The sequence below is a fragment of the Mercurialis annua genome, linkage group LG2 (genome assembly GCF_937616625.2).
Source record: "Mercurialis annua linkage group LG2, ddMerAnnu1.2, whole genome shotgun sequence".
In the NCBI taxonomy this organism is placed as follows: domain Eukaryota; kingdom Viridiplantae; phylum Streptophyta; class Magnoliopsida; order Malpighiales; family Euphorbiaceae; genus Mercurialis; species Mercurialis annua.
Window position 1 is genome coordinate 9,526,982 of NC_065571.1, and position 24,768 is coordinate 9,551,749.

General features: G+C 32.8%; 5 protein-coding genes across 11 annotated transcripts; 4 read left to right on the forward strand and 1 right to left on the reverse strand.

Annotated features, from left to right (window-relative positions):
- Positions 1-521: 521 nt before the first annotated feature.
- Positions 522-2,565, forward strand: LOC126668138 (protein MAIN-LIKE 2-like). Its single transcript, XM_050361354.2, has one exon. The coding sequence runs from the start codon at positions 653-655 to the stop codon at positions 2,411-2,413; it is 1,761 nt and encodes a 586-aa protein (XP_050217311.2). The 5' UTR covers positions 522-652; the 3' UTR covers positions 2,414-2,565.
- Positions 2,566-7,882: 5,317 nt separating this feature from the next.
- Positions 7,883-11,232, forward strand: LOC126667998 (MDIS1-interacting receptor like kinase 2-like). Of its 2 annotated transcripts, none has more exons than XM_050361183.2 (3): positions 7,883-10,040; positions 10,125-10,704; positions 10,835-11,232. In XM_050361183.2, the coding sequence occupies exons 1-3, from the start codon at positions 7,932-7,934 to the stop codon at positions 11,209-11,211; spliced, it is 3,066 nt and encodes a 1,021-aa protein (XP_050217140.1). In that variant the 5' UTR covers positions 7,883-7,931; the 3' UTR covers positions 11,212-11,232. The 2 variants fall into 2 exon arrangements, with proteins under 2 accessions (XP_050217140.1, XP_050217141.1); XM_050361184.2 differs by having other exon boundaries at positions 10,128-10,704.
- Positions 11,233-16,242: 5,010 nt separating this feature from the next.
- Positions 16,243-19,046, forward strand: LOC126668000 (protein MAIN-LIKE 2-like). The gene has a single exon (XM_050361187.1). It carries the CDS (start codon positions 16,844-16,846, stop codon positions 18,608-18,610), a length of 1,767 nt encoding a protein of 588 aa, XP_050217144.1. The 5' UTR covers positions 16,243-16,843; the 3' UTR covers positions 18,611-19,046.
- Positions 19,047-19,445: 399 nt separating this feature from the next.
- LOC126668001 (probable serine/threonine-protein kinase PBL23) lies at positions 19,446-22,430 on the forward strand. Of its 2 annotated transcripts, none has more exons than XM_050361189.2 (5): positions 19,446-19,817; positions 20,562-20,743; positions 20,843-21,032; positions 21,366-21,751; positions 21,837-22,430. In XM_050361189.2, exons 1-5 carry the CDS (start codon positions 19,694-19,696, stop codon positions 22,071-22,073), a joined length of 1,119 nt encoding a protein of 372 aa, XP_050217146.1. In that variant the 5' UTR covers positions 19,446-19,693; the 3' UTR covers positions 22,074-22,430. The 2 variants fall into 2 exon arrangements, with proteins under 2 accessions (XP_050217146.1, XP_050217145.1); XM_050361188.2 differs by having other exon boundaries at positions 19,447-19,817; positions 21,360-21,751.
- LOC126668002 (vacuolar protein sorting-associated protein 22 homolog 1) lies at positions 21,341-24,708 on the reverse strand. 5 transcript variants are annotated; one of them, XR_007638325.2, is made up of 8 exons: positions 24,600-24,708; positions 24,414-24,524; positions 24,135-24,270; positions 23,349-23,503; positions 23,113-23,220; positions 22,932-23,021; positions 22,692-22,847; positions 21,341-21,439 (listed from the first exon to the last, which is right to left on the reverse strand). XR_007638325.2 is itself a non-coding variant. In XM_050361190.2 (7 exons), exons 1-7 carry the CDS (start codon positions 24,648-24,650, stop codon positions 22,752-22,754), a joined length of 747 nt encoding a protein of 248 aa, XP_050217147.1. In that variant the 5' UTR covers positions 24,651-24,708; the 3' UTR covers positions 22,590-22,751. The 5 variants fall into 5 exon arrangements, 1 of the variants encoding a protein (XP_050217147.1); XR_007638324.2 differs by lacking the exon at positions 21,341-21,439 and adding an exon at positions 21,728-21,950; XR_007638326.2 differs by lacking the exon at positions 21,341-21,439 and adding an exon at positions 22,398-22,479.
- Positions 24,709-24,768: the final 60 nt, after the last annotated feature.

Genomic DNA, 24,768 nt, shown 5'->3' on the forward strand with positions numbered 1-24,768 from the left:
TCATTTCAGTGTAAGTCCACATGGTTGCTATCTTATTGCCCAACCCCTTACTCATTTCAGCTACAATTTACAAAGCTGTGCTGCCTGTGAGTGCTTACACTGCAACAACATAAGATTAATAGCTTTACTATATGAACTTTCTTGAAAGTTTATCTAAAAGAGAATTTACAACTGATTTATTATTTTAATCTAAAACTTAACCATTTCAATGTAAATTAGCACTAATTACCTGCTATCACTTTCCCATATCATAAAAATCAAATCATGCTTATTCACAAACTGGGACTAGTATGATAAATATGGATAACTGTTAATTTCAGTCTCTGGACGAATATTTACTTTTAACGAATATTTACTGCGCACTAAAGATCAAAAAACAATGAAGTTAAAAAGAAAATTAGTACTATAAAACATCAAATATGAAATGTTCACCCCGCTACAGAGACTCACTAGTACAATAGACAAAAAATAGCAAATTTTTGTTTTCTTTCTTTACCATCACCTTTTTTAGTGTTCACCCTTTTAATTTCTTTAAGTTTCACTTCTGTAAACGTAAAATTTCTCCAATGAATTAACGCAAATTTAGGATACCCATTTCACACCTAGTAAAAAGCTTCATAACCAACTACTTGAAAATTTTAGATACTCAAAAATGGAAAAGGTTGAGATTATAGTTGAAAAGAGAGACCAGCTAATGGTATCATCTACCAACTCCAATCCAATCCTTAGAACTGCCTATTTCTTGAATCCTACTCATGCTTCTACTAAGCCTCCAGTACCCAAAACCCCATCTTCTCTGCCTTGTGCTTTTGAGTTTGAAACATGTCCTCTGAATGTCAGCTACAATGGCTGGAAATACCCAACTGAGAAATGGAAATCATGGGTTCATCGTATGGAAGCCATACACAAATCTGTGTGGCAAAGGGCTGGCATTTATGATGCAGTCATGAGCTCTGTTTGCTGCATTAAAAGAGATGATGGTTTACTCATGGGTCTTGCACAAAAATGGTGTCCTGAAACTAACACATTTGTCTTCCCTTGGGCAGAGGCCACTATAACACTCGAAGATGTCATGATTCTGGGCGGTTTCTTTGTTTTAGGTTTGCCTACTTTTCCATGTTCTCTCGAAAACGACGAGCTTGAAGAAATTGAAAAGAAGATGAATGAAGCGAGAACTGAACTCGGGAGAGGTTCGTCTCGTAAAGCATCTACAGCCGGTTGGATGAATATGTTTATGTTTAGTGAGAATGAGATTGAGCATGAAGCTTTTCTTTCGTACTGGTTAGCAGCGTTTGTTTTTCATGATTCTGAACGCATTCTTAAAGCTCAGGTTTTTCCTATTGCTATTCGTTTAGCCAAAGGCGAAATTGTTGCACTTGCTCCGTCAGTTCTTGCTAGCATTTATAGAGATTTGGGTTTGTTAAAAGCAACTCTTTTATCTGTTTCTGAGATTGAAACAACTGAAAATTGTTCTGATGTTTTAGCTCTTACTCTCTGGTCACCTTTCCATTTGGTTCAACTCTGGGCATGGGAGAGATTTCCAGCATTCCGGAAGAACCCGAATTTCGTCAAGAATGGCGAACCGAGATCAGCTCTATGGCACAGTGTCAAATGCAAGAAAGTGGGGAATGTAAGATTAGCTTTGGATTCAGCAGCAAACACGTTTTGTTGGAGACCTTACACAACTCGGTCACAGGGTTCGTATTTGCCTAATATTTATAAGGAAAAAGCGGAATGGAAGGATTTGGATACCAATCCTGAGTTGTTCCAAATAGCTCTGTGCATGAGAAGTTCTGAGCTAGTTGGTTTAAGTTGTGTTGAGCAATATCTTCCTCATAGAGTGGCAAGGCAATTTGGACTGGATCAGGATATTCCAAGTGAAATTGTTAGACCAAACGAATTTCCAGAACTTGCTTGGATTAACTACATTAGACCATTTTGTAGTAATGCCAAATTGTATGTTCCCTCTAAATTTTCAGAGCCTGGTGTTACTGTTAAGTACTTGGAGTGGTGGAATGAAGAAACTGCGTTCGGAGGGGGCGATATGCTTAAGGATGCTATCAGTAGTGTTGTGAGAAAGAAAAGAAGCTTGCGGGGAAGAACAAAATGGGCGTCTCTCAATAGTCGCATAGAAGACTCTGATGAGGTTTTTGAACCAGCAATTGAGGAGATGATGAGATCTTGTGAGATAAATAGTGTTGATAACAAGGTTTTTGGTTGTCTGGAAGAGAAAAGTAATGGTGAAACTGAGATTCCTACCTGCAGTACTCATGACAGTAGGAATAGAGTTGAAGAAGAAAAAGAAATCAGCACCAAAACTTTTGAGATGCCAGGATTAGAACTCGAAGATCGGATTTCCGTACTTGAGAAGGCTATTGCCAAGGTGAAAGCAGAAAGATTTGGAAGCAGTTGATGCTAACAAGGTTCATGATATCTAGCTCATAGCAGCATAATCTTATTTTTCTTGCTTTAGTTTATTTCCTTCAGTGCATATAACATATGAGAAACTTGAATTCTTTAACTTTTTTATTGCTTAATAGTTTGGTTAATTAGCTTAGCTTCTGGTAGGGGTGAGAACAGAATTACACAAGCATAATAAAGCTTGAATGCTGCTGATTTAATTAGGTTAACTATAGACAGATGTAATCATGTAAATTTTGATGCTAATTTTATTTTTTGTGATTTCTCTACCTTCTCTTGTATAGGAGCAGTTTTTGTTGCGTTTGGATATTATTTTGTAGGTTAGTTGACCTGGGACAATTTTGTCAAGTTACAAAATTTTGCTCTTTGCCTAGTAATATCTGCTCTGCAAATAGCTCCACCCTTAATTTATCTATATCAATAAATTGGGTAATTAATCCTAAGAGTCAGTGAACTTCCACTTTTTTCATTTCAGTCATTAAACTTTAATTTTTTTTTTAATTACTGAACTTTTTTTTATGTTGGTTTTCCGACCAAAAATGTCTAAGTGACAGCCGGAATTTGACATGTGGCAACCGGATTTTGCTAGTTTTAATTTGAAAATTTATCATACATGCATAGTTTTATTTTGGAAATAAATTTTTGGACCAAATTATACATACATGGCAAGTGTTTAGATAAAAATAAATAAATTCCGGCTATTATTTAAGCATTTTTGGCGGTAAAAAAATCAAAAAAAAAAGTTCAGTAACTAAAAAAAATTATAATTGAAATGAAACATGTTGAAAGTTTAGTGGCCTTCGGGATTTAAATTGAATAATTTTAATGTAAGTTATACAAATAAGAGAATTTAAAAACTAATGAATATATTTTATTTTAAATTTAAATTTAGTTTAATTTAATTATTTATCAATTTCCTATTTCTAATATGAAATATTATTAAGATGTATCATACATCAAACGATTTTAAACTTTAGAATATTGAAATGCTATTACTTTTTTTAGTAAATGTTGGGTTTATTTATTTTTTGAAAATCGTAAATGTTGGATTTTAAAAATAAGCAAACACATCCAAATATTTTAATTAGATTGATATCTTTTTAACATTTGCATCATATTAATGATGCACAAAATTGTAAGTATACAATATCGTGAGTAAGTAATAAAGAGTAAATAGAGTGTCGAACTCATAAGAAATGAATAAACTACTAAAATAGTTAGCTAAACTATTATTTGAGCAAACGAATAATAGATATTTTTTTGTTTTGAATTAAACTAATGAAAACATAAAATACTAAATAAAAGAAATTAACAATAATAACAAACAACTTAAAATATTGTTTTCGTATGGGTTCTTGATGCCTCATAATTTTAGTTCATACCAATCTTATTTTAATTGTTACATGCAGTAGAGGATAGATTGAAGATACTAGCTCAATATTTCTATGTTATTGCTAGCCTATTAATTATAACTCATAACCTCAAATCATCCTTTCTATCACGGCTTACAGAACGATAGAAGATAAACGGTAATTTATAATCAATGCGTTAACGATTAGTTGTCCACATAGACCACATAATGCAAACATTATGGTCGGACTCATGCTTTATAATTATGCCTTAGTTACCCATTTTCAATTAAATTGCTTAAGTCCCTTCCTCACAATTTATTCCTAGTTCATGTAATTATTGATCAAGTAATCAGAAGCATTATTCTCAATAATGAAGAATTGCATAACAAAGAAAAATATGTACTTTAGTTTTCAGATTTTAAATTATATAATCATATTACTCACAATATTTTAAGTCAAAAAATTTAGCTAGATATGGTAAACGCAGATAAGTAAACAAATAAGAATTGTATAATTAAAGAGAAGGGAGAAGAAATCAAACTTGATTTGACTTGAAAATAATTCACTTCAATAAAATCTTCAAATTCAAATTGTGCTTGGATGATTTTACAAGTTAAACTAAAGAACAACTATTTCAAAAACTAAAACTAGATTAAACTAATAAACTAATAATAGAATATGAATATATTTACATGATGAATTGAATATTTGAATAACCTTGAGCTGAGCTCTATTTGTAAAGGTCTTGAGACTTGAATTTTTTTCTAAGTCAATCTCTTTTTAGGATTAAGATTACGTGTTAAATGTGTAGAGAAATACTCCTAATCCAATTTATACTTTGATCTCTGATGCTCTCAATCTTCTAGAAGTAGAAGATTCCACCATTTATGTTGCAAAATAAGTTTGGTCGAACTAGAATTGATCCCTGATGAATTAGCGCAATCCGAATGAATTTTTTCATGTACAACCGTGATTTCTGTCTAGCAAGCCATTCCTTCCGCGCGGCAGGATTTGGTTACCTCGGCGGGACCACTTTCCAGAAGTGATTTTTGCCGAGGTATTCATTCCTGCCCCCCCGGCAGGAATTATGCGCAACCACCAACTTCGAAAAGTCATAACTCTTTGCATACACATACAAATGACTTGGTTCTTAATTCATTGGAAAGCTTGAGATGTATAGTTTATTTCATATGCAGAACAGAAATTCATCAGAGGTCACTAAGTATTTCGAAATGTCCAATTAAGGAAGAAGAGTCAAATCTGTAAGTAAACTAATGCAACGTGCAGTTTTGTCAATCTTTAAAACTTCATAACCTGAACTAGACAACTCCGAATGATGTAAATTTTGATGTTTGAAAAGATTAGGATGTCTACTACAATTGACCTAAAGAATTCTTTTTCATTTGAGGTTTTGAAGAAGGACAAAACAACAAGTTCATAAACAAGGATCAATTTGATATAATTTCTTCGCTTTTTTGCAAATTCATTCAATTCTCGGCTCATGACTTTATTTCATAAATCACCTACAAAACAACACCTATCCAAGCATAATATCTTCAAAATAATATATAATACACATATTAATCTTAGAAAAAGTAGTATACAAATTAAGCGTATCAACTTCTAAAGATCAAAAATAATATCAATGAAAAGGCTAATAGGCTGAAAAATTACCGACTTTTATTTTTTTAATAGCACCCCGACTTTGTAAAACTGTCCATTTTACCCTATTTTGTATTTTTGACTTTCAATAGCACCCTAAATTAAAAAAATTAAGATGATTTTATTATTATAAGGATGAAAATATTCAAAACAACTAAATATAAGGGTCATATCATACTTTTTTCTACTTTGACAAATTCAAACAACTCATTTGACTTAAAAAAATTCAAATAAATCCTAAATAAAAAAGTTTAATTTGATGATTTAGGGTGCTATTGAAAGTTAAAAATACGAAATAGGATAAAATTGACCGTTTTACAAGGTCGCGGTATTATTAAAAATTAAAAATACATAATAGGGTGAAATTGACCGTTTTATAAGGTCGGGCTGCTATTGAAAAAAATAAAGTTTGATAGTTTTTCAGCCCATTAGTCTTTTCATTTATATTATTTTTGGTCTTTAAAAGTATGATGCAAATGTTAAAAAAATATCAATCTAATTAAAATATTCCGATGTGTTTGCTAATTTTTAAAGTCCAACGTTTACTAAAAAAAAGTATTTGCATTTCAATGTTCTAGAGTTTAAAATCTGTTGTTTGATGTATGATACATTTTAATAATATTTCATATTAGAAATAGGAAATAATTATACATATCAAATTTAATATTGATATTTTTATTTTGCCATTGGAAAAAAAAACTATTTGTGGAAAACATTAAATCCACGACTTAACTGAATATTGTCTAGAACTTTTATCATTTAATTTATAATTCTAATTAGAAAATTAATTTATAAATAAATAACTTTTCGATGTTGGATGTGACGTATATGAAATAAATAAATAATTTAAAATTTCATGTCCAAATCAAAACTTCCATAAAGTCAACTACTAAACACTAAAATAATGTATTTAACAGTATTGAATAGATATTCAATATTACAGACCTTGTTTTTTATATTTTACATTATCGGAAACTTATTGTGGGTGACTGAATATGAAATATGTTGATGTATATATTTCCAATATTATATAAAATAATTTCAATATTGCAGTATCATAGTATTAAGCCTGTGAGTGATTTTATGTGAAAAAACGTTGAGGGGCGATTCAGAGGTTTCGTTTTTATTACAGGTTCATGAAATTTTCAGAACGGATGGACGGCATTCGAAAGGACTCAAAACCAGAATAGACAATTTATTTTTAAATAATTATTTCCTTTACTTTTCTTTTTTTCATAAAAGGACACAAGCGAGTAATGTTGAGAGATAAATTATTTGGAAAATCAGGTCTTATCTTAACATTAGAAATAAATATTTTAAAATGAAAAATAATGTATACGAGAAATTTTAGTGTCTTTTAATTTTAATTTTTCTAATTTATTCCTTTTTTTAATCTTAAGGTTTGAGAATAATTCATAATAATAAGTAGAACTCTAAAGCAATTAATAAATATTACAATTGTTAGGTCATTTGAACTTTCACTTAATTAAAAAATGGGTATTATTCTTTATTTTGTTTCTTTTTTGTTATCGAAGTTATCAATCTTTTTTCCGGAATGTTACCTGCGTGAACGTTATTATTTATTTTTATGTATAAATTCAAAAAGGTCATTGAACTATAAATTTTATTTTATAAAAAATATTAAACTATAAATTTTATCTCAAAAAGGGCAGTAACTTTTAATTGACATAGCATTTAACGTAGAATCTATCAGCAAATTGGCATTAGTTTCTGGGAAGTGACTTTCGGTGAAATAAAATGATAATTTTAATAATTAAAAAGAAACAAAATATAATATAGTATCCATTTTATAGCGTAGTAAAAATTCAGTGACATGCAAAGTTTAATATCCGGATAAAACAATTATAAGAAATGTAAATTTATGCATTTTAAAATTATGTGTAAAATAAGAAGTAACTTGTTAGATTGGAACCAGGGAGTAATTAATTTATGGTGATGATGTCATATCTCCCTAGCTAAGATTAGATTGGCAATTTTCGAACTTGGAATATGAAATAAAAGTGCAGTCCTTTTTCTATTTATTTATTTCAATTTAATATTTCTGGTCTTCATACGAAAGAAAAAAAAAATCAGCGGGAACCTTCCTGAGAAGTGACTAAATGAATTAGTGCTGGACATGTATGGCGTCATCCAGCTTACAATACTTTTTATTTTTAATAATAGTTTTTGAAATTCCACATTATACCTGAAAATTCTTAGCTAGACTCGGTCCATTTTTAAGTCAATTAAGAACAAAATTGGACCATTAGGATACCTGAACTTATTTATATTATCTGATTAAATATAGAAAATATTGTCCTTTGATCAAAATATTTGAAAGTAAATTATTTGACCCTGAGTCACAAGTTGAAAGCCGGTTGCCCGTTGCTCATATCCATATAATCCAGCGAATTAATACCGATTTCCATACAAATATCTCTGCAATTCATATGCAGATAGATCATGAATTAGTCTTGAATTGTAATTTCTCCAGCCATGTCTTTCTTTTTAGAAAAATCACTTCTTCTTTTCTGCCTTGTAATTTGTTTCCATAATTTTCCTTTTGCTTCATCTGCCACTTCTTTACCAGCTATTGAAGAAGCCCTTCTGAATTGGAAAGCCACTCTTGATAATCTAAGCCAATCGTTTCTGCTATCTTGGGATACAAGCAATAATCTTTGCAATTCCTGGGTTGGAATTTACTGTCAGGTTTCAGGAAGGGTCACCAATATAAGCCTGTCAGGTTCAGGTCTGAAGGGTACCCTTCAGAATCTCAACTTCTCGTCGTTTTCCGATCTTAATGATCTTGATCTTAGCAATAATTCATTCCATGGCAGTATTCCTTCTGATATTGGTAAACTTTCAAAACTCGACAATCTTGAATTGTTTCTCAATAGCTTTTCTGGTTTAATTCCTCAAGAAATTGGAACATTAAGAGCCCTCACTTATCTTGATTTATCAAACAATCAACTCAGTGGCGCAATTCCGACTTCTTTAGGGAACTTGTCGAAGCTATCAATTCTTTATCTTCATGGCAATCAACTTTCTTCCCTGCCTCAAGAGCTTGGAAAATTGAGCTCTATCACTCTCCTTGCTCTGTCTCATAACAATTTCAATGGTCCAATCCCTGATGTTATCGGAAACCTGACTACGTTATCGATGCTTTATCTCAATAATAACGAATTCAACGGTTCCATGCCCTCAGCTTTTGGAAAGCTTAGCTCTCTTACCTATCTTGACTTGGCATTTAACAATCTATTTGGTTCAATTTCGCCATTTATCGGAAACTTGACTATGGTGTCAACTATGTTTCTTCAGGATAATCAACTTTCAGGATCCATACCAGTAGAAATTGGATCAATGGCATCCCTTACCGGCCTTGAAATGTCAAACAATCACCTCAGTGGCCAAATTCCAGCTTCTATTGGAAAATTAAAAAATATATTATATCTGTTTCTTTCTAACAATCAACTTTCTGGAACTCTTCCGCCAGAGATGAATAACCTCACTTTCTTACATCAACTTCAGATATATAGCAACAGATTGACAGGTCAACTACCGGATAACGTCTGCCTTGGCGGAAAACTTCAATATTTCGCGGTTCTAGACAACTATTTCACCGGCCTTATTCCAAGAAGCTTGAGAAACTGCAGCAGTTTAGTAAGAGTTTCTCTTAAAGGAAACCAGCTGACGGGAAATATATCGCAGGATTTTGGCATTTATCCTCACATGTACTATTTGGATTTAAGTGCTAACAGATTTTACGGCGAGCTTTCATGGAAATGGGAAGAATTTAGAAATTTGTCAACCTTGAACATCTCGAACAATAATATCACTGGCAATATACCAGTTGAACTCGGAAGTGTGTCTCAATTGCATTCTCTTGACCTCTCATCGAATCAACTTACGGGAGAAATTCCAAAAGAACTTCTCAAGTTAACTCTGTTCGAACTCTCTCTCAACGACAATGAGCTTTCGGGAAATATTTCTGAAGATATTGGAATGTTGTCCGGTCTTTACAATCTTAACTTGGCAGCAAACAATCTAAGTGGAAGAATACCCATACAACTTGGAGATTGCTCAAAATTACTGTTCTTGAATCTTAGCAAGAACATGTTTTCACACAATATTCCTTCAGAATTTCGCAATTTACAGTCTCTTGAAAGTCTTGACCTCAGTTACAATTCCTTAACAAGCCAGATACCGCAACAGATCGGAGAGTTGCAAAGACTGGAGATACTTAATTTCTCCCACAATTTGCTGTCAGGTATTATTCCTACTAGTTTTGATTCTTTATTAAGCTTGACTGTGGTCGACATATCATACAATGAATTAAAAGGCCAAATTCCCAACATTAAAGCCTTTCAAGATGCACCATTCAACTCGCTTCGAAATAACACCAGCCTATGCGGTAATAACACGTTTCTAAAGGCATGTTCTGTTCCTGCAAACAACAAAAACAGCAGAAGGAAATATGGGAAAAGGGTTGTTCCCATTGTGATTCCTGTTTTATGCAGTCTGTTTCTAGTTTTTGTATTCGCCGGAGGTTTCTTAATCCTCAAGCAACGAACTAGTACCAGAGAGGCTAATTCAGGAGAAGATGAGGTAAGTTTCTTATCCTAAATTCATTTTATGTTTTCAATTCAAATACTAATTTTCTCTGTTTGATTTGCTTTTTCGTTGCGTCAGCAGGGCATCATGAAGATACTGAGTAATGATGAAGATCTGCAATATGAAAACATTGTACAAGCTACTGAGGATTTTGATCAAAAGTATTGCATTGGGGTAGGAGGGTATGGAACTGTTTACAAAGCTGTTCTGGCCACGGGCCGAGAGGTTGCTGTGAAGAAACTCCATCAATCACATAATAATCTAAAAGCATTCAGTAATGAGATTCGTGTGTTGATGAATATACGCCATCGGAACATTGTCAAGTTACATGGTTTCTGTTCGCATCCGAAACGCTCATTTCTGATTTACAAGTTGATAGAAAGAGGAAGTTTAAGAAATGTATTGAGCAATGAAGAAGAAGCAATAGAGTTTGATTGGAACAAGAGACTAAATGCGGTTAAAGGAATAGCTAACGCATTATGTTATATGCATAACGACTGTTCTCCTCCGGTTATTCATCGAGACATTTCGAGCAATAATGTTCTTTTGGATTCAGATTTCGAGGCCTATGTCTCTGATTTTGGAACAGCTAGGATCTTGATGCCTGATTCCTCTAATTGGACCTCATTTGCAGGCACGTTTGGGTATACTGCTCCAGGTAACATCACATTCATGTAAACGTGAAAGTTCAGTTGCTAAAATATAACAAATGAAGCGATGACAATCATTCTCTAAAAGCCTATATAATTCAGCAACCGAATAAAATTCTAACCCACATTTTCTTGTAGAGTTAGCATACACGATGGTAGTCAACGAAAAGTGCGACGTCTACAGTTTTGGAGTAGTAACACTCGAAATAATAATGGGAAAGCATCCGGGTGATCTCATCTCATCTCTTTCGTTGCGGTCACCTTCTTCAACTTCATCGTCTTCATCGATTGTTCATGATTCACTATTGAAGGATGTAATCGACCAACGCTTACAAATTCCTCAAAATAAATCAGCTCTAGGTATTGCAAATACCGCACAAGTTGCACTTGCATGCTTGTGCTCCAATTCTGAATTCCGACCAACAATGAGGCAAGTTTGTAATAAGTTGGCTACACGGCATCTATTGACAAAACCATTGTCCGAAACAAAATTTGGAGACTTGTTTGGTACATAAAATTGCCGATGACTAAGCCTTTGTTGGAATATGCCTAAAATTCTAATTCCTATTTGTATTAGGACTCTATTAATGAAGTGTTTGGGAGAAGGATAACTTTGTTATCATTGGCTAACTAGGAAGTATAAATCCAATTAGGATTAATATTCCTAATGACATATAGATTATTTACTCACTATATATAGCCTACCTTATTCACCTTTTAGAAGACACCAAAAACCGAACACACAATGTAGTCATTGATGTGAATAAGGGGAAAAGGGGGTGTATGTGATGTAAGGAATATAAGTTAATTCTTACCCTTTCGGGTTGCTTCTTGTAGAGAGAGAAACACTTTGTGGGTTTTTCTTCTAAGGGCATATTTACTAGAGATGTTCTATATTTGGTGATTCTCCACCAATTTTGTACTCCTTTTGATAATTAGTGGATGGCTCGAATCTTTCGCCCGTGGATGTACGCTTTAAAGCAGAACCACGTAAATCTCTTGTGTTATTTATTATTTTGCTATATTGTTATTTGTTGATCAAATTCATTATTAAATACCTACCAATGGTTTCGATTCCGCTGCGCATACCAATCCGGTCAAGAACCGGTCACGACAATTGGTACCAAAGATTCAACAATCGGTATCAATGTTACAACAGCCTTAAATAAAAACTGTTAAGAGTATGTACAACTTTGTGTTTTTTTTATATCTATATCTATAGTGTATTATAAAAGTTGAACTCCAAATAAACATTTCTATAAGTGGATTGATCACGGATTGTCAAGAGGCAATTTATTTTCTATTCTTTCTATCTTACATTACAAAAAAGATTACTCCTTCCGTCTCATTTTTAAAAGAGAAAATTAGGAAAAACACTCTATTTTTTAAAATAATAGTAAATTATACCTCAATAAAAAAAACATAGAAAAAATACCTCACCTTTTTAGCATTTTTATATTTTTACTCTAAGTCTTTTTTTATTATAATAATACTTATTTCTTATTAATTTTTTACTCTAAGCATTTTATTTTTACTCTCACATGTATTTCTCCCTTTTTTTTCCAGATTTTCTTTTCTCTCTTCTCTTTCTCTCTTTTTTTCTCTTTTTCTTTCTCTGTCTCTCTCTTTCTTTTTCTTCTCCTCCATTTTTTCCACTTCTTTTTCTTCATTTATTTTTTTCTTCTTTATCACGTCGTTGCTCCTCCTTCGCCGATCCGCCATTACTTTGCCGTTGTCCCGCCTTCGTTTCGTCTTCACTCTGCCGTTTTTTCATATTTTAGCAATTTTTTTTAACTCGTTGTGATTATTACGATTTATTTTAACTCTCAGATTTAAAATAACTGTTCTTAATTTTTTTTAGTTTAAGATCTGAAAATCTGCATTAAAAACAATTTTATGATGAAAAAAATGATTTTCTGCTGAAAAAACGATTTTTTTGCAGAAAACAGCGCCTGATTATCATATTGTTATCACTATGACGTTATCATATCATTATCATAACACTGCAGAGAAAAACAATTTTCTATTAAGAAAAATGCTTGATTATCATTTCGGTATCATTAACGTTAGCATAATTGTATCATAACGTTATCATATCAATATCATAATATTACGCGGTTATAATAATAATATGATAAGGATATGATATAGTTATGATAAAGTACGTCATGATAATGTTATGATAATAGTTTTTGATATTGTTATGATAAAGTATATTGTGATAATGTTATGATAATAGTATGATAAGTTTATGATAAAAAGTTACGATATAGTTATGATAAAGTACGTCATGATAATATTATAATAATATTTTATGATAATATTATGATAAAGTATATTATGATAATGTTATGATAATTTTTATAAGAATAGGTTATGATAATAGTATGATAAAGTTAACGATAATAGTATGATAATGTACGAAAAATAATTTTTTACAGAAAAATTATGATACCTAGATGATAATATAACTGCTGCGTTTATAATAATATTATGAAAAAATTATTTTTTTTTAATATGATGTTACTCCACAACTACAAATTAAATTATATTATTTTTTATGAAAATATTATGATCATACTATCATAAAGATATAATATTATTTTGAAAAGTCAAAGAGAAAGAAAAAAAAAGAAATCAAATGCATGTAACAAAAAAAAGGTGTCAGGTGTGTGGCTTGAGCACGTGGAGAGAGAAAGAAAGAGAGAGTTGGTGAGAGTTGTCAGTGTGTGTCATATATATGGAGTAAAATCACAAAATTTTGTTACACGGAGAGTAGAAATATTAAATTCATAAATGTGTGAGGTATTTTCATTAAGTTTTTCGTGTTGAGGTAAAATTCACTAATATTTATTTATTTTAGGTAAATCTATAAATCTCCCTTTTTAAAAGTCTCATTTGATTCTGTATAAAGATTACTGAAGCATTTAGTATAATATTATCCTTTTTCTATTTTATCTTATTAATGACAGTGGAATCTTCTATAAAATTTATTTAACTTTAGAAAAAGGACAAATTACAAAGAAAATTTAATATAAATTATTTTAAAAATAAAAAATGAAACCTAAAATGACATATACAAACTATAGTGAGTTCTAAATTAGCATTTTGACAAGTGGATCATATACCGTAAAAAAAACAAATAGTATGTAGGAGCTTCGGGCACTTTTATACATTTTCATAGTGTGCATAGGCAAAAGAATTTTAGGTATTTATATCTATGACCAAATTGATAAATATACCATAAAAAAAATATGACAATCTGATATGTCTGTTTTGTAATTTGTGATAAATATATTCAATTCTCGTTTTTAATCTATTTGTAAACTTTATTTTTATAGTATATGATTTGATTTTGATCATAGAAATGATCATTTTATACCATTAATCCTTTATTTCAATTTAGAATTGATTATATGGGTTTAATATGAGAATTATATGTGTCCGGAAATAAGTTTAAGATGATGATTGAACATATTTATTGCAAATTACAAAATTGACGGATTAGACTATCACGATACATTTATTATTTTAGTTAATGGTGTATAAATATAAAAGACAAAATGAATATATCTAACCTCAACTTTAGTGTTTTTGCGAGATATATCACGATCTTTAAATATTGTTAGTTTGATCTATCATCTTTCCGATGTTATTTTGCCCAATATATTAATGACTCGTTTTAAGCTAATGTGGTACAATGTTGTTCGTTTGCATGTACAAAATTTATTTTAAGTGACGTATACAACTTCTAGTCATGTCGACTCCAAATGAATCGTGAGTATATTTGGCAAAAATTAATTAAAAGATGGTTGTTGTGGCCTGTTGTGACCGGATTGGTATAAACAACGGAATCGAAACCATTTGTTGGTTATTCAATTATTATTTTAAAAGATGATTCAAAGGATGTAGTCGGGATTTGAACTCGTAATCGTGGTGCTCAGATAGCTGAGCTAGACCACTAAATCAAACTTGTACGAGGTTTTAGTAAACTTGTACTCCCTCTGTCCCAATAGAGTTCCACTTTGAGAATTTTTTTTGTTCCAAAACTTTTGTCCACTTTTAAAAAGTGACTAATTTTTACACTCAATTTTTCTATATTATCCCTATTTAAAATCCACTAATGAAAGTAAATTGTAAATGGACCCTATATAAAATAGGGATATGATAAGAAAAGTAAGGAAAATTTTATAAAAGTCATAAACAATAATTGATTTTCTTAAACTGTGTGATAAAGGCAAAGTGGACAACTCTATTGGAACGGAGGGAGTATTATGTAAGTCTCCAGTAATAATATCGAACAGTTTAATATATTTGAACACACAAGGCAAGGCTAAAACCAAGAGATTGTGCTTGATCCCCTGTTTTTTTATGTCCAGAACAGTGTGTATAGCCGATTGAAGAGAGATGGCAAAACCCATGCGGAGGCTCCTGTACTATACCGGTTTTATTCGAGAGGTCCCTATCTCAAAATTTATCACGTCTGGATCCCTATACTTGTCATAATTCTTATTTTAAGGTCCTTCAATGGACGGAATTCGGCAAATGTCTTACACTTTCCGTTAGTGAGAGTAAAGAAATAAAATGACAGTAATTTAGTTAATAAATAGTGACATGGTAATTAATTTTTTATATGAATAATGATGTGGCAATTTTATATGATGATCCATCTTCTTCTTTCATTGCTTTCTTTCTAAATCCCTAATTCAAAACCCCCACCACCGACGGCCACCGGAGCCACAAGAACAACAAAACCAAGGTAAAAGGTGGTGGCTTTCTGCAATTTTTCCAGTACCCATTATATCCTCACCACTCCACAACCCACACCACCATTCTCTCCGATTACACTCTTCACTCCGATAAATTATTTTTCCTAGCCACCACGAACCGTTCCTTCTCCGCACTCAGACGACCGGTCCTATACCATAATCAACCGCACATGATCCAGAACTTCCCATACCTAACCACTAATCAAATACATGAACACAAATTCCCTCTAAGTAAACAAAACTAAAACTGACGATTCAACCTCTGGCGAAAAAAGAGAGAAGCGAAGTAACCGAAAACAAGAGTGACCACCAGATGATGATCCGCCTGGATAATTACAGAAAATGCGTTCCATTAGAATCTTTTTCTAGGGTTTGTTTTGTCTCTCTAAAATCTCCTCCATAAGTTGCGATTTAAGACTCGGCAGTAACGGCGACCTTGATGGTGATGTGACCGACGGTGACAGTTGTTATATTGATAAAGAAAAATATGTTTAAGATTATGGTTATGGTTTTAGTTTGTTTTTGTTTCAAGCTTTTGTGATATTGAAGTTCTTGAAAATGGATGTTTTGCAAAGATTATAGAGCAATTTTACGTTTTACCAAGCGATGGTTCTGTAGTTGTTGTCAAAGAAAGAAGATGGGTTGGAATCAAAAGTAAATGGGGGTCCACTTATTTAACATATCAAAAAAAGAAAAGGGGTTAATGACGTGGATTATTAAAATAGTAATCCAACTCGGTTAATTAACGGAAAGGGAGAGTGTAACACACTTGTCAAATTTTATCCATTAAAGGATTTTAAAAATAAGAATTATGACAAGTACAGAGATCCAGACGTGACAAACTTTGGAATAGGGACCTCTCGAATAAAACCGTATAGTACAGGGGCTTCCGTATGGGTTTTGCCAAGAGAGATTAATGCTAGAAAGCATGCTAAAATGTTCTTACTTTAATGCTTGATATTTAAAGTTGTTTGCTTTTTTTGTTGTTTGTTTGATATTTTGCATTGTTTCACTTTTATATCAAGCTTACCAATTCAGTGTAAGTTTGCCATAATTTTTTGTTCTAGACTGCTATGTAAAGCTATTATTCTTTCCTTTTTCAAATAAAACACAGTTATTACTTTCACCAAATCATGCTTTATCAGAAAGTTCATACCTTTGTAAAATGTGACTAATATCACATAGTACTATAAACTGATTTTGCAGGTATAGAGTACCCTGAGGTACTGCTTAGTTTTGGTTGTATCCGTACAATACCCAGAAAACAGTAATTTTGTTTTCTTTCTTTGTCATCACCTTTTTAGCATCTACACTCCATGGATTATTTGTGTTTACTATAAGAAAGTTGATACCTTTAGAAACTATTTGATACCCAAAAATGGAAGAGGTTGAGATTATAGTTGAAAAGAATGAACAGATAATAGTATCATCTACCAATTCCAATCCAATCTCAAGAACTGCTTATTTCTTGAATCCTACTCATGCTTCTACTCAACCTCCAATACCCAAAACCCCATCTTCTTTGTCTTGTGCTATTGAGTTTGAAACATGTCCTCTGAAAGTCAGCTACAATGGCTGGAAATACCCAACTGAGAAATGGAAATCATGGGTTCATCGTATGGAAGCCATACACAGATCTGTGTGGAAAAGAGCTGGCATTTATGATGCTGTCATGAGCTCTGTTTGCTGTATTAAAAGAGATGATGGTTTAATGATGGGTCTTGCACAAAAATGGTGTCCTGAAACTAACACATTTGTCTTCCCTTGGGCAGAGGCCACTATTACACTCGAAGATGTCATGATTTTGGGTGGCTTCTTCGTTTTGGGTTCGCCTATTTTTCCATGTTCACTCGAAAGCAATGAGCTTGAAGAAATCGAAAAGAAGCTGAATGAAGCGAGAAATGAACTTGGGAGAGGTTCGTCGCATAAAGCGTCTACAGCCGGTTGGATGAATATGTTTATGTTTAGTGACAATGAGATTGAGCATGAAGCTTTTCTTTCGTATTGGTTAGCAACGTTTGTTTTTTATGATTCTGAACGAATTCTTAATGCTCAGGTTTTTCCTATTGCTATTCGTTTAGCCAAAGGCGAAATTGTTGCACTTGCTCCACCGGTTCTAGCTAGTATTTATAGGGATTTGGGTTTGTTAAAAGCAACTCTTTTATCTGTTTCTGAGATTGAAACAACTGAAAATTGTTCTGATGTTTTGACTCTTACGCTCTGGTCACCTTTCCATTTGGTTCAACTCTGGGCATGGGAAAGATTTCCAGCATTCCGTAAAAACCCGAATTTCGTCAAGAATGGCGAACCGAGATCAGCTCTATGGCACAATGTGAAAATCAAGAAAGTCAGAAATGTAAAGTTAGCTTTGGATTCAGCAGCAAACACTTTTTGGTGGAGGCCTTACACTACTCGGTCAGACAGTTCATATTTGCCTAATATTTATAAGGAAAAAGCTGAATGGAAAGATTTGGAAACTAATCCTGAGTTGTTCCAAATGGCTCTGTGCTTGAGAATTTCTGAGCTAGTTGGTTTAAGTTGTGTTGAGCAATATCTTCCTCATAGAGTGGCAAGGCAATTCGGACTGGATCAGGATATCCCTAGTGAAATTGTTAGACCAAATGAATTTCCAGAACTTGCTTGGATTAACTACATTAGGCCATTTGGTCATAACGCCAAATTGTATGTTCCGTCTAAATTTTCCGAGCCTGGTGTTACTCCTCAGTACTTTGAATGGTGGAACAAACAAGCTGTGTTAGGTGGGCGCGATATGCTTAAGGATGCAATCAGTAGTGTTGTGAGAAAGAAAAGAAGCTCGAGAGGAAGATCAAAATGGGTATCTCTCAACTGTCATATAAGAGACTCTTATGAGGTTTTTAAACCAGCAATTGAGGAGATGATGAGATCTTGTGAGATAAAGAGTGTTGATAACAAGGTTTTTGGTGGTCTGGAAGAGAAAACTAATGGTGAAACCGAGATTCCTACATGCAGTACTCATGACAGTACGAATAGAGTTGAAGAAGAAAAAGAAACCAGCACCAAAACTTTTGAGATACCAGGATTAGAACTCGAAGATCGGATTTCCGTACTTGAGAAAGCTATTGCCAAGCTGAAAGCTGAAAGATTTGGAAGCAATTGTTGCTAACAAGGTTCATGATGTCTAGCTTATAGCAGCATAATCTTGTTTCTATTGCTTATTTTTATTTCCTTTGGTGCATATTACATATGAAAAATCTTGATTTCTTTAACTTTTTTATCGCTGATTTAAGTAGGTTAATTAGCTTAGCTTCTGGTAGGAGTTAGAACAGAATTACAGAAGCAAGAAAAAAACTTGAAGTGCTGCATTACTGTGCTAGGATTAGGAATGTTTCTGTTAATCAAGTTTAATTATACACATATGTAAATTTTGATGCATGAACATATACAAATTGTTTATGTAAGCAATTGAGACTCGATACAAATTTTGTTAGCCTTTGTGATTTCTCTGCCTTTTCTTGTTCCATATTGACAGGATCAGTTCTTATTTTGTTTGTATATTCTTTTGTGGGTTACTTGACCTTAACCTAATTCTGTTAAGTCTAACCTTATCCTCCATGGTTTTCAAAACATTCCATGTCAAGGCAGAAAAACCAAACCGAACTGAACCGACAAACAAAAAAAAAACGACTGGTTTAATTAAGAATCTTATAAACTCAGTTCGGTTTGGTTTAAAAAATAAATAAAATTTTCAGCCTTATATGATGGTATAGCTACCATGGCTGGCTGCACTGAAAGCATAAATTATCCTGTCATTAATGATATTTTAGTACCTAATGACATGCCTTAAGATACAATTATCCAAAATTAATTCTTAAGAAAGAATTTGTAAATAAGTTAGTTAAGAAAAAAATAGAAACTACCTGTCTGTCCATACTAAATTTAGCAAATTTGACCAAGTCTAATTTTGAACATTGTTTCTGGCTCAATGGATTTTGAGAGAGATGAAACAAAAGAAAGACGAAGGGAAGACGAACATTCTTGTGTCTCCTGAAAAACTAGATAATCTCTTCCATGAGGTTAAGGTTTTCAGATGTTCATCTGATCTGTTGTTAATCCACTTCTCTGCTATTTAATGTCTTGGCTTGTTTTTGACTGAATTTTCTCGAGTCCCAAACAGGCCAATAATTATATTTCGTCGAGATTATTGATTCAGGATTTTGATGGTTTGTGAATTCCAAGGGAAAGCAAGATGAACTGCTTTACATGCTGCTTGTCTGAACAGAAACTCAGCAGAAGGTCTTTGAAGAAAAGCATTAAGGAATATCATGACACCAAAACTTTAGCCTCATTTGCTAATATCTCCTTCAAAAGTGGTAAGGTTTTCTTAATTCTCGTGTTAAAATCCTTGAATTTGATTGAAATTTCGATGAAGATAATCATTTTTCTCTTATAATATCATTGTTACGTGTGTTGGAACATTACGTTGTCGCTATGTAGCACGGAAATGAAAAACAATCTGACATAATATATAGTAATGGAATTTTATCGGGAACAAAACACCGAAATGTAGGATTTCAGAAGTTTTCGTGCAACATAATTGCCATAAATGATTGTCTTCTTATCTTGCATCTTTGATCCTTTCTAGATTTGATGGTTGCTTGTGAATGCCTAGCAAGATTTTCGTTTCTCAAAACTGAAGGCTAGCTCTCCTTGTATAAATATAGAGTTTTCGAGTTTTACCAGAAACAAAATGCATAAATATAGAATTCGGAAAGTTTCCGTGCAATATAGTTTTCCATAAATGATTATCCTTATCTTTTTATTTTGATCCTGTATAGATATGTGAATGCCTAGCAAGATTTTCTTTTGTCAAATTGAAGGCTATATAGCTCTTGTATATTTTACCAGAATTCTGATATATAACCTTATATACAATCCTACCCTAAGCTTCTTTAGTCAAATTCTTCCATTGAAGACTAAATCTCAATGGTTAATTTTTTTTCCTGCATGACCAAATTGCACTATGTTTTCCATGTTATTGAAGATTGACAATTTCTGAGATTGCTTGTAATATTTTTTGTTCAAATGTATATTAATGTGAATTTTACTTTACACAGATAGCAGCAGGAGAAAATACATAACTGATGAAATAAAGAAAATTGGAAAAGGAAATATATCTGCTGACATTTTCACATTTCGAGACTTATCGATAGCAACTAAAAACTTCAACCCTGAAAATCTTCTTGGAGAAGGTGGTTTTGGAAGGGTCTATAAAGGAAAGATGGAAAAAACAAATCAAGTACTATACTGCAGTATAACTCTTATTTCTTTCAATTTACAATCTTTTTAAATTAAACGAGAAATACGAGAATTAATGATTCATTGTAATTTGCTTCAGGTTGTCGCTGTGAAGCAACTCGACAGAAACGGATTCCAAGGGAACAGAGAATTTCTTGTAGAAGTTTTGATGTTGAGTCTTCTTCATCACACTAATCTTGTTAATCTTGTTGGATATTGTGCTGATGGTGAACAAAGGATTTTAGTCTATGATTTCATGCCTAATGGCTCTCTTGAAGATCACCTTCTTGGTATGTTCATTTCAGATTCTATTGGTTAAAAAAATTGCAGTTATCAAATTATAGTATTTTTTACGTAGCAAATTTTGTCTTTGCGTGTTTTCATCGACAACATATGTAATTTTTTGCCCAAATCAATTTAGAGACATGTTGGTTAAATTCAAAATTTGGTTACTTAAATGCAAGATTTTGAAAGTCGGTAGAAATTTTAAAAAAAATACTGTAGTTTGGTGACGGCAAAAACACTTAACCCCGGATTCTATTTTTAAGCTCAAGGGCAAGCTTTGTTGCCATTTTAACTCTGCAAATTTTTGTTCTTACATTTTTTTTTTTTGTTAGATTTAGCACCAGGGAGAAAGGCTTTGGATTGGAAAACAAGGATGAAAATAGCAGAAGGAGCAGCAAGAGGACTTGAGTACCTGCATGAAAATGCAAATCCACCAGTAATATACCGCGATTTCAAAGCATCAAACATATTATTAAACGAAAATTTTGACCCAAAGCTGTCAGATTTTGGCCTGGCAAAGCTCGGTCCAACAGGCGACAAGACTCATGTTTCCACAAGAGTGATGGGAACTTATGGCTATTGTGCACCTGAATATGCATTGACAGGACAATTGACAACAAAATCTGATGTCTATAGCTTTGGGGTGGTGTTCTTGGAAATAATCACAGGCAGACGAGTCATCGATAACTCGAGACCAACAGAAGAACAAAATCTAGTTACTTGGGTAAGAAGCACCATGTTACATGCTATTTTCCATACAGAATTATGCTATAAAATTGATGGTATATCTACATATTCATGCAATGCAGGCAACACCATTATTCAAAGACAAAAGGAAGTTTGTATTAATGGCAGATCCATTATTAGAAGGAAGGTACCCATTAAAGGCTCTGTATCAAGCACTTGCAGTTGCAGCAATGTGTCTACAAGAAGAAGCAGCAACTCGGCCGTTAATGAGTGATGTTGTGACTGCTATTGAATATTTGGCAGTAAAAAAAGGAGATATGGATTTTGATGAAATAATTGATGATCATAATAATACATAGTGACTCATGATAGGGGGTAGGAAGAAGAGTGTGAGTTCTTGACAATATTCTTTCATGACATTGTACAAAAAAAAAATCATTTTTTCATTGCTTACAAATATCACTCTTAAAAAATTATGGGTTCTTTTTCCTACCCAAATCTAGTTTTGATGTGCTAAGAAAGAATTTTTCTTGCTCATAAGTTTGATGTGTTAGAAAATGAGCATTGTGTATGAATTGCAGAAGTTTGATGGAGAGTTTCTATTCACATTTGTATGATCTCTGACCAAAAGTTTTTGTTCAAGTCATTGGTTTTTGATATAGAACAGAGGACTATAAATACTATTATCCAAAACTATGGATTATATTCAAATTCTATTTGTCATGACTACAAACCAATTTTTTTACATTAATAAGTAACTCAGTTCTGCAAAAAAATAAAACACTGTAAGTTCAAATAAGCGGATCTGCAGCAAACATATTTCATTGACTATCAGCCACAAGAAAAGAGAAGGAAATTCAAAAATTGCACCAATGTTAATGGGAAGTGATTCTTTTATAAATACTTGTGAAGTTTGCATTCTGAAATCATTTAACACTGCTAATTTTACTTCCATGGAATGAAAATATATTTCGCACCTTGTGTTTTACCGTGTATAAGTACAGTCTGTATGTGATGCAAGCCTTGTGTGTTACATATCAGGCCCCTACTGAAGAAGATATGGAAGAGACACAAGGAAACCAATAGCGGCGTTTTCCATCACTGTGACCATCATCAATCATCGCAAGACCCTCCTGCATAAACAACATGGATTCGTATATTCGACAAACATTTTTGTACAGGATGCAGGAAAAAGGATTGAAGAAAGCAGAACTAACATCTAATAAGGTATCAAGAGCATCAATGGCACGACCAGATGTCCAAGAAAGTCGCCTCTCAACCTCATCAACAGTCACAAAGCCTTGAGCCTGAAAGAACATATTGGTTGAAATGCAATGTAAATACTTATTTCATTGAGGATGACATTTCAACACATAACGATGCGCAAACGAGAAGAACCTGAGCCAGCTCTAAAATTTCATTATGGTCTTTGTTTAATTCAGTTGGAACAGACCGAACAAGCTTTCTTTTTCCAACAGAAATCACCTCAAAACCGCTCCCTAGTATCTGAGAAAGGTTAGTAAGACTTGATTAAAAGAACACCTCATCAACAAAGCACCTTATAGTTACTTCAGTTATCACAAGATTATACTTCATCAATCTGACAAATACCCATAACAACCTTAATTACAAACCTTAAGCTTACTTATGGCACGCAAACAGTCATCCTCAGAAACTGCTTCGCGGTCACTTTTTCGTTTCTGGCGAAGTAGAGTGCAAAGTTCCTGCAGGTTGATCAAACCTCCATTGTGGGGTCTTGTTGCCAAGCATATTTCAACAATTTGTACTCCTGTCCAGCCAAAAAGATTCAAAACATGAGCATTTGACATCACATTCGTAGCAAAAGAGCATCCAAGTCAAATATAATTCCTTGGGAACAGAGCATAGCAGCAAAAAAACAAAAACAAATTTCACTACCAGAAACTTTGCTGCTTTTTAACTAAAAAATAAAATAAAAGAGGATGGCACTGGAAAAATTTGTAATCAATTATGTCATCATTATATTGAAGATATTGAAAAAAATTCAGGCTTCAAACCATTAACGATCTCAGTTCAAAGACCTCCCAACATATGCGGATTTATTGCACATCATAACATCACCAAAACTGCTGGTTAAAAAGCAACCAAATGTTTATTGGCTTTTCCAATGTCTGACTCCATGTCATGTCTTCAAGACTTCTAACAATAGTAAATATCACAAGCATGCTTCAAACCATAATCTCAATAGAAACAGAAAAGTCTATGTCCCTTGTGTTCCACTTCAGTGTAAACATCAAAATACTCATTTCCAACTTCAAAACCAAGTATTATGCATACATTTTAAACATCCGCAGCAAACCTGATTCCTGATAGCTAGTCTATCAAACAAAAAAATTGTAGAAACAATTAAAGCAAGAGAGTTAAAGAAGAAATGCACAAACCAAGTTCATAATAGAAATCGCCAATCCCTAGCAGCTCCGCCCAAAAACCTTTATTAGAGGCCAAAGGATCCACTCCCACTTTAGCACACATGTCATGAAATTGAGCTCTAAAAGTCGGGTTCTTTCGAATATCATTCTGCAGCAAATACATTTTATCAATCTTCAACCATACAATATAGCATAATCCCATTTCAACCATGAATTTTTGCAAATAGGGTATTGATCAAAATACTAATAACATGATAAGCAAAGAAAAAGTAAAAAAGTAGAGTGAGGAACCTTATGTTTACGGGCAAAATCTTGAAGCTGAGAACGAAAAGTGGAGAGCTGTTCTTTCATAAGATCAGTTCTTAACTTGGCTACATTTTCACCTAGTAATCGGTATTGATCCTGAAAACATATCAAATTAAATAATACTAAAAAATGAGCACAAGAATTAAGCTACCAAAGGATATGAAAACAAACCCTAGCAGCAGCGGCGGTTTGTAACCCGCCAATTCCAGGTCTCCTTCTCATTCTCTTACATTAAAGATCGATGCTTTTTACTTTTCTGTTGAAGATGATTTGAATTTATGTTTATTAAAAATCTGAAATTTTTTATTTTACTTTCATTTATTTATTAATGTAATATATG

Excerpts from the sequence above, each read along its gene's own strand:
- LOC126668138 (XM_050361354.2), top strand. The coding sequence starts at position 653 with ATGGAAAAGGTTGAGATTATAGTTGAAAAGAGAGACCAGCTAATGGTA.
- LOC126667998 (XM_050361183.2), top strand. The coding sequence starts at position 7,932 with ATGTCTTTCTTTTTAGAAAAATCACTTCTTCTTTTCTGCCTTGTAATT. Across the intron at positions 10,041-10,124 it reads CTAATTCAGGAGAAGATGAG|CAGGGCATCATGAAGATACT; the intron begins GTAAGTTTCTTA and ends TCGTTGCGTCAG. Across the intron at positions 10,705-10,834 it reads GTTTGGGTATACTGCTCCAG|AGTTAGCATACACGATGGTA; the intron begins GTAACATCACAT and ends ATTTTCTTGTAG.
- LOC126668001 (XM_050361188.2), top strand. The coding sequence starts at position 19,694 with ATGAACTGCTTTACATGCTGCTTGTCTGAACAGAAACTCAGCAGAAGG. Across the intron at positions 19,818-20,561 it reads TAATATCTCCTTCAAAAGTG|ATAGCAGCAGGAGAAAATAC; the intron begins GTAAGGTTTTCT and ends TACTTTACACAG. Across the intron at positions 20,744-20,842 it reads AGATGGAAAAAACAAATCAA|GTTGTCGCTGTGAAGCAACT; the intron begins GTACTATACTGC and ends AATTTGCTTCAG.
- LOC126668000 (XM_050361187.1), top strand. The coding sequence starts at position 16,844 with ATGGAAGAGGTTGAGATTATAGTTGAAAAGAATGAACAGATAATAGTA.
- LOC126668002 (XM_050361190.2), bottom strand. The coding sequence starts at position 24,650 with ATGAGAAGGAGACCTGGAATTGGCGGGTTACAAACCGCCGCTGCTGCT. Across the intron at positions 24,271-24,413 it reads ATTTTGCCCGTAAACATAAG|AATGATATTCGAAAGAACCC; the intron begins GTTCCTCACTCT and ends TATTTGCTGCAG. Across the intron at positions 23,504-24,134 it reads CGATTTCTATTATGAACTTG|GAGTACAAATTGTTGAAATA; the intron begins GTTTGTGCATTT and ends TTGGCTGGACAG.